Source organism: Psammomys obesus, unplaced genomic scaffold (genome assembly GCF_907164565.1).
Source record: "Psammomys obesus unplaced genomic scaffold, mPsaObe1.curated_primary_1811, whole genome shotgun sequence".
Classification (NCBI taxonomy): domain Eukaryota; kingdom Metazoa; phylum Chordata; class Mammalia; order Rodentia; family Muridae; genus Psammomys; species Psammomys obesus.
Genome location: NW_026592509.1, coordinates 58290 through 72690, shown reverse-complemented (window position 1 = coordinate 72690; position 14401 = coordinate 58290). Strand labels below are relative to the sequence as shown.

General features: G+C 46.6%; 1 protein-coding gene across 4 annotated transcripts in view; it reads right to left on the bottom strand.

The window, feature by feature from the left end:
* Positions 1-7067: 7067 nt before the first annotated feature.
* The window catches only part of Tph1 (tryptophan hydroxylase 1), a 16946-nt gene continuing 9612 nt past the window's right edge, over positions 7068-14401 (bottom strand). For all 4 annotated transcript variants that reach the window (XM_055613674.1, XM_055613677.1, XM_055613678.1 and 1 more), the window contains 5 exons: positions 12199-12334; positions 11558-11684; positions 9946-10041; positions 9147-9280; positions 7068-7656 (listed from right to left, as the gene is read on the bottom strand). In XM_055613674.1, coding sequence (XP_055469649.1) covers positions 7482-7656; positions 9147-9280; positions 9946-10041; positions 11558-11684; positions 12199-12334 — 668 coding nt within the window. In that variant the 3' untranslated portion in view covers positions 7068-7481. The remainder of the gene's footprint in view (positions 7657-9146; positions 9281-9945; positions 10042-11557; positions 11685-12198; positions 12335-14401) is intronic.

Genomic DNA, 14401 nt, shown 5'->3' with positions numbered 1-14401 from the left:
GGGGCGCGGGGCGCGGGGCGGGGCCTCGGGGCGCGGGGCGGGGCCGGCGGGCCCGGAGCTGGGTGTAGTTAGGGACAGCTCCGCTCCGGGAGCTCAGGAATTCAGCCAAAGCGCTGTTTGTAATTTCGCACCACGCTCAGTAATCCAGAGAGCTCACCTCGTGTCCGCCCCAAGCTGGCCAGAGCGGCTGGCCTAACAAGGAAGTCACCAGGTTTTGGGGAAGGGAGCTGAGGATGGAAAGGGCCCTGCCCTGTGTCTTCCTGGAGCCGCCTCGGTCCTCTTCGCGGTGCGTTTGGGAGTCTTGGGTGGCGGTGGTCGCCTTCTACGCCCACGCCCGGCCGCACAGCTGGGGCTGGCTATTGTCTGCTGTGCCCCTGCGCTCTCCCTGCCCCCCGCAACCCCGCACTGCCTGGACTAGCTCTGACCACCAGTATGGGTAATTCTCATTCAAGATAGATTTTCATCTCATGCGGCTTTTTACCGATGTTGTCATAATGTGGGTGGGAGTTAAATAGTGCAATGGAATTCGGAATCTGGAGGGGGTCCAGATGGTGTCACATTTACGGCGATGATCTGCATTCGTAGCTCTGGCCCCAGGCCTCGTCGCCCTGTCCTCCTGGGCCCTCGCTTTGGAAAATGTCTCAGGGAAGCTGCTGTAGGTCTCGCCTGCTCACGCGCTCCTAGCACTGGCTGGTTGCTGCTGGACTTTGTGAAGGCAGCCCTGGTCTTTTCTCCTCTGGGCTGTGGCGTCTTGAGAAGGTGGGTGGCGATGCTTAGAAATATGCAGACACGTCAGGCAGAGCTGCTCTTCCTCTCCCGCGTGGTGTTTGCAGATCTGCTGTTGTTTTGACCACTTCTTTCAAGCCTGGTGTAATAGGATGTCACGGTAGGGTAGAGTAGTATAGCCTCTCTCCTTTTCAGCAATTCCCAAAGCAATTAATGCCAATGATTCACACACTGTAAAGTAAGGTGGATTTGTGTGGGTCTTGTGCATGCTGTCACAATCTCTGTGCTTTCCAGCCAAAATCCCAGCGCTGAGAAGTGGGCACAAAGTCCCAGCCCTAACCAAAAAGCTATTTGCGATTGATACTTCATGAAAAAGAGAAAACCAGTTTTCCCCAATGGAGTGAATTAGGTTTATCACCCACACTCCTGGGTAGGTCGCATGCTCAGGAATAGATGAACAACACAAAACAGACTCCATGTTTCATGTAGGGTGCTGCTGCTGCTGCTGCTGCTGTCCTTGCTATGACTTGGTGTTTTTTGTTTTTTTTGTTTGTTTGTTTGGTTTGGTTTGGTTTTGGTTTTGTCTTTTCAGGGTTTTGTTTTTTTTTGTTTGTTTGTTTTTTAGTTTTTCTTTTTTGTTGGAAGAAAACATGAGGGAGGTGAGGAGGAACTGGAAGAACTTGGGGTGGGGAAAGAATATGATAAAAATATATTGCATAAAAATTAATAATGTTTAAATATAACAAAAAGTGAAGTGAAGTGAGAGAAGCCAAACCAGAACTTGTGAAGAAATCTATGTAGAAATCTGCATAGGTCCCTAAAAGATGAGGGAGGCTAAAAGGGATCCTTGGTCACTGTTACCAGTGTGACTGTGTGATGTGAATCCCAGCCATCTCAAGCCCGAGGAAAGATGCTGCAGTCAGAACTAAGAGAGCATTTGGACTGGAGGATGCTTGGCTCATGGTAAGAAATACAATGCTAGCCACCAGGCAGGGCTGACAGCTGGCAGAGAGAGCCTGGACTATGGGAGGTCTGTCAAAGTCAGCATGAGCAAATTGGCAGAGTCTTAGACTCTGATACCCATGGGGCAGATGTCACCAGATTCCCAGAGAGTGATGGAGGTGAAGGAAATGGCTCAATCAGAGGAGAAGCCACCATTAAGAGATGCTGAAGCCTGTAACACCCTCCCCCCAAGAGAGTGAGCTGATATTAACATGTAGCAAGAGCAGAAAGGGCTGCTGCCAACTCAGCCCAACAAACACTCTCCTGATTCTTCACCTTTCTGCCACCTGCTCCTCAGGTCCTCAAGGAGACCGAGCACCCAGTGAATGGGTGAGGGCTGTGAGGAAATAAAGAAACCAATGAACTTTAGTCTCAGTCCTGAAGGAGGAAGAAGACTCCGACCTTAAAATTTGATGTTTCCATTACATAGTACAGGATTTCCTTATGTGGTGCTTCCCATGGAATCCCAGGCATCACACAAGCTAGGAGAGAATTCTAACCCTGAATACATCCCCAGTGCTGACTGTACCTTTATAACACTGGCATGAGCAGGGAGGGGTGCCCTGAGGGTTCACGGAAGGTGCAAAGAGCTGCTTACGGCTGGTGCTGCTTTTTCCCCCTCTGTATTCTGTTTCTTTATTGAAAATAGTATTTATATGTATTTTTATTAATTACAGTTCATTCACTTTGTATTCCAGCTGTAGCTCCCTCCCCCATCCCTTCCCATCTCACCCTCCCTCTCCCTTCTCCTATGCCCCTTGTTGGTGCTACTTTTTAACTCTATTGTTTCTTATGCCTCTACCTCCCTTCTCTGCCCCAATCCCTTCCAACACTAGGTAGGAGAGAAAGTTTAGTGGGGACAAGGGGTGTAGTTCACTTTAGCTATTTCCTGCTGTTTAGGGTTGTTGGGCTCCTTGGAGCAAGTCCAATCTTTGTTTCAGGAGATCTCCAACTTCTCTTCAACAACAACCAGGAGCAGGAGGGGGAGCAGCAGCGGTGTTCTCCTCTCTCAAAGGCCCCCCACCGCCCCCAACACTCTCTGGGCCCTGGCGTTTATTCTCTACCAGAGTCCTCAGAATTAAACTATCTGCAACTGGCAAAGAGCCCACATGAGGCAAATAGTTTGCTGCTGTGGACAATCTGAATCAGCACCATATCCCACACCTGGGATTAAAACATAACTGAGTTTTTAAAGACACCAAACTTCCCACTACAACTTACAGAAACACATTTATTAAACCTTGGGAGGGGAGGTGGTTTGAATGGGAAACGTCCCCCCCCATAGACTCTGGTGTTTGAACACTTGGTCTTCACTTGGGGCGCCATTGGGGGAGTCCTGAAGTTGACAGCCCAAGGCCAGGCTTACTTTTGACAGATCACCAAGCTGCTGACCAGTTCTCTCAACTAGGAAGCGGTCAGAAAATATTTGCTAACCTTTTGTTGTTCTTTGTGAGTTTCACATCACGCATCCCAGTCTCACTCATCTCCTCCTCCCCCCCCCCTCTGTTCTTGCAACCTCCTCCCTGAAGAAAATAAAAAACAAAAATGAACAGATTAAACAAAATGAGGCACAGAAAACATCTCATCCTGAAAGCTTTAGGTGCGTCACAGCGTGTCCCACAGTACACCCTTTTGTCCACACTTTTTCACTTGCAAATGTTCATTGCACTGAGTCATTGGTCTGGTTTGAGGCCTCCGGCTTCTGCTGCAGCCTCAGTGCTGGGTCCTCACTGGGATTCCTCTAGGATGTCCTTTGTCATGGAGATCCTACAGCCTTGGATCTGCAAGGCTGGCCCTTTCGTGTGTTCCAGCAATTCATAGATGAGGTAGGTTTGGGGGTGGGCCAACTCAAAGCCCTTAATCTAGGCCTGGGTGGTGGCTGAGTTGGTCAACCCACCAGCTCTCCAGCATCCACACCACCCGGTCACATTCTCCAGGACTGCCCTGGCTAGCTCGCCCAGTGGCGCAGCTGGCAAGGGGCAAGGCCAGCTCTCCCACTCTCATGCCCTTGGGGCCAGCGCTATTGTGCTGCCCATGTGGGGTACAGGGCCCACTCTCACGAGTACTGCAGCTGGTGAGGGGCGGGGCCAACACTCAGAAAATAGTTTTTGAATATGTTTCAAGCCACTGGAGAGCTTTCAAAACAACAGTAGTAATTCAAGGGGCCACGACAGGAAGCCAGGTGGTTACACCGGGCAGTTCTTTCCTTGAAGCACTTGCTCATTAACCAAGCAATGACTTGGAGACTAAGAATCGGGGTTGAGAGCAGCAGGTGAGAAACTGAGCAGTACTGGGGAGAGTGAAGTAGGGACAGATGAAGAACCCAGGCCTCCTAATGTAGGATTCAGTGGGATCCCTAAAGGCTACACACTTGAGAGCAGAAGTGAGCTGGAAGCAGGCCAGCCCCTCCGAGCTGAAGCTCCGCCTCTCACTGACTCCACCCCTAATCGGACCAGGAAGATCTTCCCCGCCACTGTAAGTGCACTGCTTGCCGGACACAACAGACCCTCTCAGGAGAAAGAATCACGCAGCAGCTGTGCGGGGATGCTGGTTAAAACGGTTAGCGTGAATGATTCTTTACAAGTAGAAATTAAGATACTGGAGGCCAGAAGAGGGCAGCGGCTCCTTGGAGCTGGAGTTACAGGCAGCTCTAGGCTGCCAGATGTAGGTGCCGGGAACCAAACTCGGTTCCTCGCTAAGAAAAGTGAGTGCTCTCAACCGGTGAGCTGTCTCTTCAGCCCCATGAATCTGCTTCTTACAGCGCTCTCCCAGGAGCTCAGCACGTGAGACATAGCTCATGTTCAGACAGGGAACGTGAGAAAGAAGCCTTCCCAAGAGGAAGTGACGATGGCCAGGTGTGCTCATGACATACTCTTCAAGGCACTAGAGTGGTATATAGTTTTTATTTTATATTTTGCATTTTCTTTAAGAAATGCTTTAGGTTGCTATACAAAGTAACAGGCTCCAGTGTGGCATTTTCATCCTTTGTTCTGATACCTTGTCCTCCCCCAGAGCTGACTTTTTGTACCAACCATCAACATTGCTAGGGTCTCTAAACAAATATATCTGTGAAAATAAAATTGAGCATGTTTTCAATGTATGTTTGACAAAATAAAATAAAATACTTTTGAGGGGCAAAATGCCTCAGCAGATAAAAGTGCTGTGGCCAAACCTGTAGTTTGATTCCTGGGGCCCACACACATACACACACAAAAAATAAAAAATTAAATGTGCTTTTTAAAAACACACCTTTTGAGAACATGAGCTTTGAGTTTATTATGTAGTGGACTAACAAACATTTAAATTATAAATGTATATTACACATTATGATGAAGAGAGGAGTGAAATAGGACACAATTTTGCTTTATCCACTTCCTGGAAATTAACATATGGTCTCTGTTATTTATTGCATTTGAGAAGTCCCAGCTCTTTTCTTTCTCTGCTTTGGAAGCCAACCTAAAGATGAGCAATAATTCTGTGTACTTTTCTGTATCTTGCTACTTATGTAACTCCAAATGCCAAAGCATGAGCTTAAGGCACGTGGGCGCTCTGACGATTAGCATTTGTGTTTTCTTTAACGTCAAACACACTGCTGTTGCCGAGGAATGGCTCTGGTAGGGAATTACGAGCGGTGCTTTTGGTTCAGCTCTGTCCTGATGTTCCAATCATTATTAAAAGGTTCTTTAAAACCCTGATTTCCCAAATATTCCAGAATCAGAGGCTAGACAAAGTCAAGCCCGCCACGAAGTACTTCTGCCATCTTGAAGTTACAGGTGATAAAGCTGTGGCTTCACCGTTTATTCTAAAGAGCTTTAGTCAGAGCAAATGTTGAGCGCTGCCATTCAAAAGCCAATAACTGACTCTCCAGCATCGGAGCCTTACGGAAATACCCAGACACAGCAGAAGGCGATCTCTCTTTGCTATTGGTTAGGATTTCTTTACAGCACTTTCCCTGGTAACCAAGCAGACTGTGAACTAGCTGGACTGTACTTCAGGCAACTCAGAACTGACATCTTTACTTGCTGCTGTATGTGTGCGTAATATCTGTTAAGAGTGAGTACATCTATGAAGATCTGAGATGACTGAGTTACCCTTCCTGGGTCTGCTTCCTTGGAGAGCATGGAATGAAATACATAGTTTCCTCTGAACCCTTTTTTTTTTTTTTAAGATTTATTTGTTTTATGTATGAGTGCTCTATCTGCATGTACACCTGTGTGCCAGAAGAGGGCATCAGATCACATTTTAGATGGTTGTGAGCCTTGAACTCAGGACCTCTGGAAGAACAGTCAGTACTCTTAACCTCTGAGCCATCTCTCCAGCCCATCTGAATTCTTAAAAGGATTTTTTTTAAATGTAGTAAAAAAAAAAAAATCTAGTGGGCTTGAGATGAAACATGTTCAACAGAATACAAATTACTATTAATGTGAAAATCAGAAGTGGAGTTTTCATTTTTTATGTGTATGGATGTTTTGTCTTGTGTATGTCTGTGTACTACTTTCATGCCTGCCTGCTATCCATGGAGGCCAGAAGATATTAGAACCCCTGAAACTGGAGTAACAGATGTGTGCTGGGAATCAAATCAGGTCCTCTGGAAGAGCAGCTAGTACATTAACTCCTATTCTGGTAGCAAACTGTACTATCTCTCTTTCTCTGTGTGTGTGTCCTTGTCTGTTTCTGTATGTCTCCTCCTCCCTCCAGCCCTCTCTTCTTCCTTCTCTAAATCCTTCCCTCTTTCTCTTTCCAACCTTTATGAAGTTTATAGCTTTGCTCTGCCATATTCTCCCACCATGCCTTGCTTCACCACAGGCACAGAAACAACTTCCAATAGTCCAAAGCATCCAAAATAAACTTTTCCTCTTTATAAGTGGACTGCCTCTGCCACTTTGCCACAGTAAGGCAAAGTTTACACAGCTGCTTATGCCAAAGCTACACAGCTGACATGTGCCCCAATCCTTTGCGCCCTCACAGAATTACAATCAAGAGGCAAGATGCCTTACTCCATCTCCACCCCCATTTCCTACCCTCTTCCCTCACTGCCTTCCCGTTCATGTCCCAGTGTGACACCTTGAAGTACAGTGCCAGAGAGCACTGGAACTGTGGGCATCCTCATGCCTGGCTGAGTGTTAGTGAGCTCTGCATCCCTGCCACACAGTGCACTTGAAGCTGTTTTCTTAGTCACGCGTAGAGCAAAGTCCTTCTGTTCATGCTAGCAATGGGGCCAGCTAGTCTCCTTTAAGCCTAGTGTGTGAACAAGCCTGGGCTGTCACAGAGCCCGTGGCGGTAACAGACATACTCTGAGGGCATCCGACATGACCATTTGCTAACGGCAGACTGGAGGAAAGTAGCATCACAATGAGACCAGCTCTGGCCAGCGTCAAACAACTTGCCCATCAAAAATAGGTGTTCAGTAGAAAGGCCGTGAATCTGAGAGGGAGGGATTGGAGAAAAGAAAGGGAAGGGAAAGAACGATTCAATTATATTTTAATGAAATATTTTAAATGGGAATATGGTGAATTGCATGGTATGTGAATTATATTTCCCTAGCAGGTGCCTAAAGACAAAACAAAACGGTGTGTGGTGGCTCGAGCGTCCAGGTATGCGTTTTCACGGCGAGTGACTTGTTAACAGAGAGAGGTAACACACTTCGATAAGCTGGGATTGCTGGCCCTCCTCACACAGGTCTTCGGGGAGCAAGAAGTGGCCCTGGCCCCGAACTGATGCTCAGAGGCTTTCTGGATTCAGACCGGAGACCATCACTCACTGGGCCACCTGCTGACCCTCGCCAGGGCATCACTGACGGTATCGAGGTCGTACCGCAACTCGTTCAGGGCACTGGTTATGCTCTTGGGGTCTCTCAGAACCTGAATGCTCTGTGTGTACGGATTGTACTTCACTCCAAATGGGCGCTTCACTGTTCTGGCAAATTCTCTATTTAAGACAATAAGTAAGGGAGCATTAATTCCTATGAGGGCAGGTGACAAAACTAAAGGACAGAGACCTGCTCTCTCTCTCTCTCTCTCTCTCTCTCTCACACACACACACACACACACACATACACACACACATACACACATATACACAGCTGCTTTCCTTGTCCTGAGAGCAGTGGCCTCAACAGCATCTACTGTGGCCTCAAAGATGAAGTGTTCAATCTCTCCCTCTCCCCCTCCCTGTCCATCTTTCCCCTGGCCATGCTCCCATACTGGACATTAATCCCATGTTTCTTGCCATGGAAGTGCTCCACAATCCATCTCTTGACCCCTTGGCTTCACCAAGGGAATCAACCACAGCAGCTTTATCTGTCAGATGATAATGGCAATACTGAACCACAGACTCCTCCTTGGCTCTGCCTTACATAACAAAAGGGGAGAAAGAGAGAGAGAGAGAGAGAGAGAGAGAAGAGTCCTATCCTGCTGTGTTTGTGTGAATTTTCTGCTTAGGGTGTTGTTTTTGGCTTTTTCTCACGGACTTGAATTCTCCCTTCCCTCAAGGTTTAAAACCTGCCTTCTTTATCAAGCCAACATTTGATCCTCGTACTTAGCACCCTACAGAGCAATCATGTTTAGGACCCCAAAGGATAACTGCACAGCTGAGAACAAGTGTGCATGCTTGGGGACTGGAATCCAGGTTCCCATCCATCTGGCCTCCCCAGCAGGAACCGCTGAAGCTTTGCACAAGATGCCATCTGTGCTAGAAAAAGCCCAGCTGCTATTGTTACTCCGTTCTGTGCATAGCAAGCCCCTGAAAGATAAGCATTATCTCACCCCTGTCTGCTTCATGACCACGTGCTGTTTTCTGAATCCTGCTTCCATCGTCACTTCCTGCTGTCTCAACCTTAGTCCAGGTTTTACTTTCACCTGAAGTTTGCAAGAATCTCCTCAAAAGCATCTGTGCCCCAGTTCTTCCGCCTTGACTGTCTGCTCTGTGATAGAGTCAGGAGCTCTGCCTGCACTGGAATATCCCCATGACTTTCTATCTCTTTCTATCCCGTGTCATTCCAGCCTAAAACTTAACACATCTAAGTTCTAGCTTGTCTTCCCACCTGTCTCGCCGCCTCTAAGATTTCTGTGATTCTCCAGCGGGAGAGGAGACTGATGGAGGCAAGACTGTGTTTCCTCTCTAGCTCCATTCTTGCCATTTTTCATATTACCACAGTATCTTGTCTCTAGTTTCTTTTTTTCCTGCTGAGCTATAAACTCTGCTGGGAAAGAAAGGGGAGGCGCCAATCTCTCAATGCAGGCCATTCCACATGCAACTACTTAACATACAATATTCAACCTCCTCTAAACAACGGACATGTCTCAGGCTGAAGACTCCTGGTGGGCTCCCAATTAACCTCCTCGCTCGTACCTATGACTATTATATGTTTGGACATTACTTTTGCAGCAAACAGAAGCTCGATGGACACAGATTTTTACCTCATCTTCTCCTTTGCATCTTCAAAGCTCTCAGATACAAAGTAGACATCCTGGAAGCTTGTGATGAGACATTCCTGGTTGCAGGCAACCTTGGGGTCAAAGGGCTTAACGTTGGCATGTCCAGAAAGCGCATGCTGGGGGAAAAGAACGACCGTCAAGTACCGCCTGTCTTCACAGAATGCATGGCTGCTGCGGCTGGCACACCTCTGCTCCGAGATATGCAGGGCCCTGACTGCAGCCCCAAACTGGCTTCCCACATCTCTACTTCATCCAGGCTAAACAAAAATTAAACAGTTTGCTGTCCCCCACAAGTAACCCAGGGTCATCTCTGTTGGTTTATTTTAACTCTCTTCATCACACAGGAGGCTTCTGGGCACCTTTATCTGTTCACTTATTTACTTATACATTATGGTACCTACTGTTTACCTCCTCTAGTCACTCTTACACTTGCCTTAGACCCAGCACCAGAGAGCACCCTCCTTGAGCACAGGACGGTAGCTTGGACAACAACGACACAGACCTCATTCCTGTCTTCAGCAAATAGACTTCATTTCCCTACTTGATACAGAACTTACTGCTTGTATCCCAGAAATTTGTTTAAAGCTTTAAAACACTTTCTATTTGAAAGACACTTTTTTTTTTCCTAGAAATTTGGGAGAGTAGAGAAAAATAGTCTCAAATTATGTTTCCTGCCACCTCAAATCTTCCCTATGGTAAGTGCTTGCTCAGGTGCAAGCCCCGCCTCCGGGCATGTGGATCCTGTCGGTGGACAGTATGTGTAAAGACCGATGACTCTTACTTTGAGCTCACTGATGGAAGAGAGCAAGCCGGCACCAAAGACTCTCAGCTGTCCATCTTGTTTGCACAGACCAAACTCCACAGTGAAAAAGTAGCACTGCAAAAGGAGGTCAAAGCCATGCTCACACCCTGAGCACGTCAGTCTAAGCAAGTTCCAGATCTCAGTCACTCACCCAACGTGCACCCAGAATCAAGCCCAAGACTTCCAGCCCAGATTCCAAGTCCTTTCACAGTCCAGTCCTGTGGTACATCAGGACTTTGTAAACTGGGTGTAGCGCCTCTCAAATACAGTTGAAAATTACCAGAGTCCAAAGATCTCTCCATGTGTATGTGTAACCCCAGCTATATTGATCAGATTAAAACCAAGAAACAATTTAGGTGCTTGAAAAATCAATTTTAAATATGGTAAACCCCACTGTATGGTAATATAAGTTACACTTTAATAAAAGCACATTTTACAAAACGAAAAGTAACACAAGAGTAGCATTGTTTTATAATTGTTATTCATCTTTTTATTTTTATTATTTATGTGTATGTATGTGGGCAACCACAAAGGCCAGAAGAGGGCATGGGATCCTGTGGAGCAGGAGTTACAGGGGTTTGTGAGCTGCCTAATGTGGGTGCTGGGAAATGGAACCTGGGTCTTCTGGAAGAGCAGGAAAATGCTCCCAAATATGGAGCCATCTCTCCACCCTCTTCCTTTTAGCTTTAACCTAATTTCTTTTATACTTATTTGCCTGTGAGCACATGCCTGTGGAGGTCAGCGAATATCTTCTTGAACCGGCTCTTCCTTCAACCATGGGCTCACATTTGGTGGCACTGGGCCGTCTCTCTGGCTTTGTCTGCTTTTAGTTTTTGACAGTTATAATCCTATGGATTCACAGCATGGAGTGACTAAATCAGCTAACCCAACACTCTTCACATCTTGCCTGTGTCTGGCTAGACATTATTTAATGTCTGATGAGAAGGCAGACGGATTGCCATATCTGCTTCTGTATTTAATCTTTTGCAATATGTTGTTTTGGTTCAAGTATATCAAGAAAGCTCAGCTTCACAGTTATGTAGTTAGAAGAGGGCTGGGTATTTTAATCCCCTTTTCAAAGAAATGTGGATACTCTTTAAACTACCTCACCTAGTACACGGCAGCCACACCTTGTTCATCACATTAAAAAATACATTTTTTATCTTTTACATATTAATAATTTTGTCCCAAACCACTCCACAGAAGCTCTCAGGAACCCCTAGCATTCCCAAGCCACAGCTTCAGAACCAGTCAGCCTATTCCACACGCCCCCTCCACCCTCAGCTCTCCCCAGCAGCGCCGAGCCCATTCTCATCTGCCATGCGCCTCATCCTAGAATGCCCTTCCTTCCCTGGTTCATAACACACCACTTAAAGCAAACTTTTGCTTCTGTCTTGTTTTAAAGCTGTGTTTCTTTTTGAGAAACCCTAAATTTTCATGTCTTCATTCAACGTTATTTAAATCCATAAGCATTTAAAGTAAAAGCAAGTTTTTTAATGGTTGCCTTGAACATGGACTTCAAAATGACCAAATACTCCTAGCCACACCCAGTGGAGAATCCTGGACTACACAGCTATGTTTAGATATATACCGCTGCCAGTTTTTGAACAGTCTCCTCCGACGCTCCAAGGGAAGCCAGGCCAATTTCTTGGGAGAATTGAGCAAAACTGGGTTCAGCCAAGAGAGGAACATGGCCCAGGAGTTCATGGCAGGTGTCTCTGCAACAGAGACACAGTCAGTCACAGCATTGGGATTGTCACACATGCAACAACTGTCCCAAGAAACCTTGTTCTCACTCTGGTTAAACAGGAGAAATCTTGTCCCAACAACACACACCCAAGTCCCCCACCCGCCACGGCCCTCTCCGATCACACTTCTGAAAACAACACGCACACACATGTCTCCTCCTTCCCTGATTCTATTGTTCCCTGTCCTCACATCATTGTCCGACAGGACACACACCACACTTGTTCACATGTGTATAAACTCCCAAAATATAAACTTTATGAAGACCGTAATGTTGACGTCCCTCGTGCACGGAGCCGCACATGACGTCAAGGAAGTTGACATACAATGATAAGTAGCCGGTTGAGTAAGTCATGGGATGCACTTTAACGTCGGTCACTGTTCTGAGGCCTGACACAGCCGCACGCTCAACACTCACAAGACGCTTTGGGAAGTGGGTGTCTACCGTAAATAACCACGTGATGGACGAGCGCCTGAAGTACTTACGGCTCTGGGGTATAGAGAGGATCTGAACTGTGTCTCACATACTGAGTGCAGTGAAAGACTCGAAAGGCTAACCCTGACAGGAAATCTCTCGGTGAGAGGTAACCAGCCACAGGACGGATGGAAAACCCTGTGCACTCTGCAAAGCAAGGGAGAAAACAGAAAACCTTCACCTCACACACAGACCACTGATGTGGAAATGAAAAAAGCAAAATAAGCGTACTACAGGAAGCTAAGCATGATTAAGCACATCCCATGGGCAGACCCTTCCACACACCACATCAACTGTGCTTACAAAAGGATTGTTCTCTTTATTGGAACAGCTATAAACACGGAATAATGTTCCCAAAGACCACAGAAGATGATAAAGGTGGATGGTTCCCTTCCACCTGAATGCTAAGACTGTCTTCTGTGTGCTAGAAAAGGGGTTTGAGCTACTGGGCTTCGGTAACTAGAGATCACTGTGCACTCCGTCTTGCAGCTCGCACTAAACCCTCCAACACTGACATTCCAGTGCCATTGGTTGCTAAGTAAGCTGGCCCCACCCCCACGGGCACAACACTCTCCAGTGGAGTCTCCACATTGCTGGATGGAAATGCTCCCTATGGTGCTGCCCAGTGGACAACAGCCATCTGTCCCTCTGGAGCTCTTAACCAAGCCCCTAGTATTTTAATCAAGTACATAATAATTATTTACGATGTAAAAAGCCACATGTATCCAGTTGCCACCACATTTAACCAAATCCGTACCCTCATCTGACATTTCATGTGAGCTGTCCCTAATTTTGGCTTCTGTCTTTGACACTTGTTCTTGAAACAGCAGAATGGCTCTGTGCCAGCCCATCTCCAGAACCCCAGGGAACAGCTTTCAGTTTTAGAACCACAGCAAATGTTGCCTGCAAGCCTGACTGAACAACGCCTGTGTCATGTAGAACATTGAAAAAAAAAAAGAGCATTGGGCTATAAAATGTTTATTATTAGCCCTAATATCATGGCGGTATTATTTAACCCACAATCACAAATAATAAGACAAAGAGTTTATAATTGCCTTATTTACCTTGGGCCAGGCAGATATTTCACCTACACTGTCTCAATATCCTCACCATCCATCTCCCACCACCCATCCAGTGCCATCCACCTTAATCCTTCTCATCTGGTCTACCTTCCATCCATAATCCCATGGTACTTGCTTTTATTATTCATCTGGGCCTTTTCACACCATTATTGTAGTCCTTCCTGGGCCCACGTGGTGTTTTCTCCAGGCTAACCCATCCTGACGTCCTCCCTCTTCCTCTCTTCCTGCCCCTCTATCTGTCCTGTGATTCTACCATCCTCAAAAGCTCGGAACCTAGCCACGCTTACCCCATTCTGCCTCGCCCAGGTATAGGCCATTTAATGAACCAATCAGGTATAATGTTTTAGGCAGGTTACACAAACAAGGGTGGGTGTGTCCACTGGGCAGTAATTAGCACTGGACCAGCCTCCAACACCCGGCACAGGCACACAGCCCAGTGGGGCCACCTGCAGAGACTGTTCTAGTTTCTAATAGACAACACAAACATGGTCTCTGCCCTCATGAAATGACACCATGTTCTCCTGTTTATTTCCTTTAGGTTTTTATGTATTGTTTTTTAAAATAAGGATAATTAAGAGGTTGAATAAATGGGAAGATGTTTGTCAACAATCCATGTAAGAAACACAGACAACACTTTCAGCCAGGAACAAAAGATTACCAATGTGACCAAAAACAGAACTTCCAGGCTTAGATGCAGCTCGGAGAGAGAACTCTAGCCTGGTGTTCCCTTGACCCTGTGGCCAGTCCCAGCACTGCGGAGCAGCACTTCCCCCACGGTCTCTGATTTGCTGAGACAAAAAGGAGGTACTGATTTTCCTTAAGCACAGTAGGGTCTGGAGAGCCATGATCATTTACCTTCTACATCAGCTAGAAAAAAATAAAGAGGCCCGAATCAAACAAACCTGTCCAGACCTTTTGTTTACTCTTCAAGTTTCACACGCTCCTTTGTGACAAAAATCATAGAATCTTTGTGTGGAAAAACACTCCAAGAAATCCTCCAGCCACTAGAAACATTCTAGCATCAGAGACCCCCCCCAACAGCAGAGACCACACAGCCTCAGACCACACAGCCTCAAAGACCACAAAGCCTCAAAGACCACAAAGCAGAGACCACACAGCCTCAGAGACCACA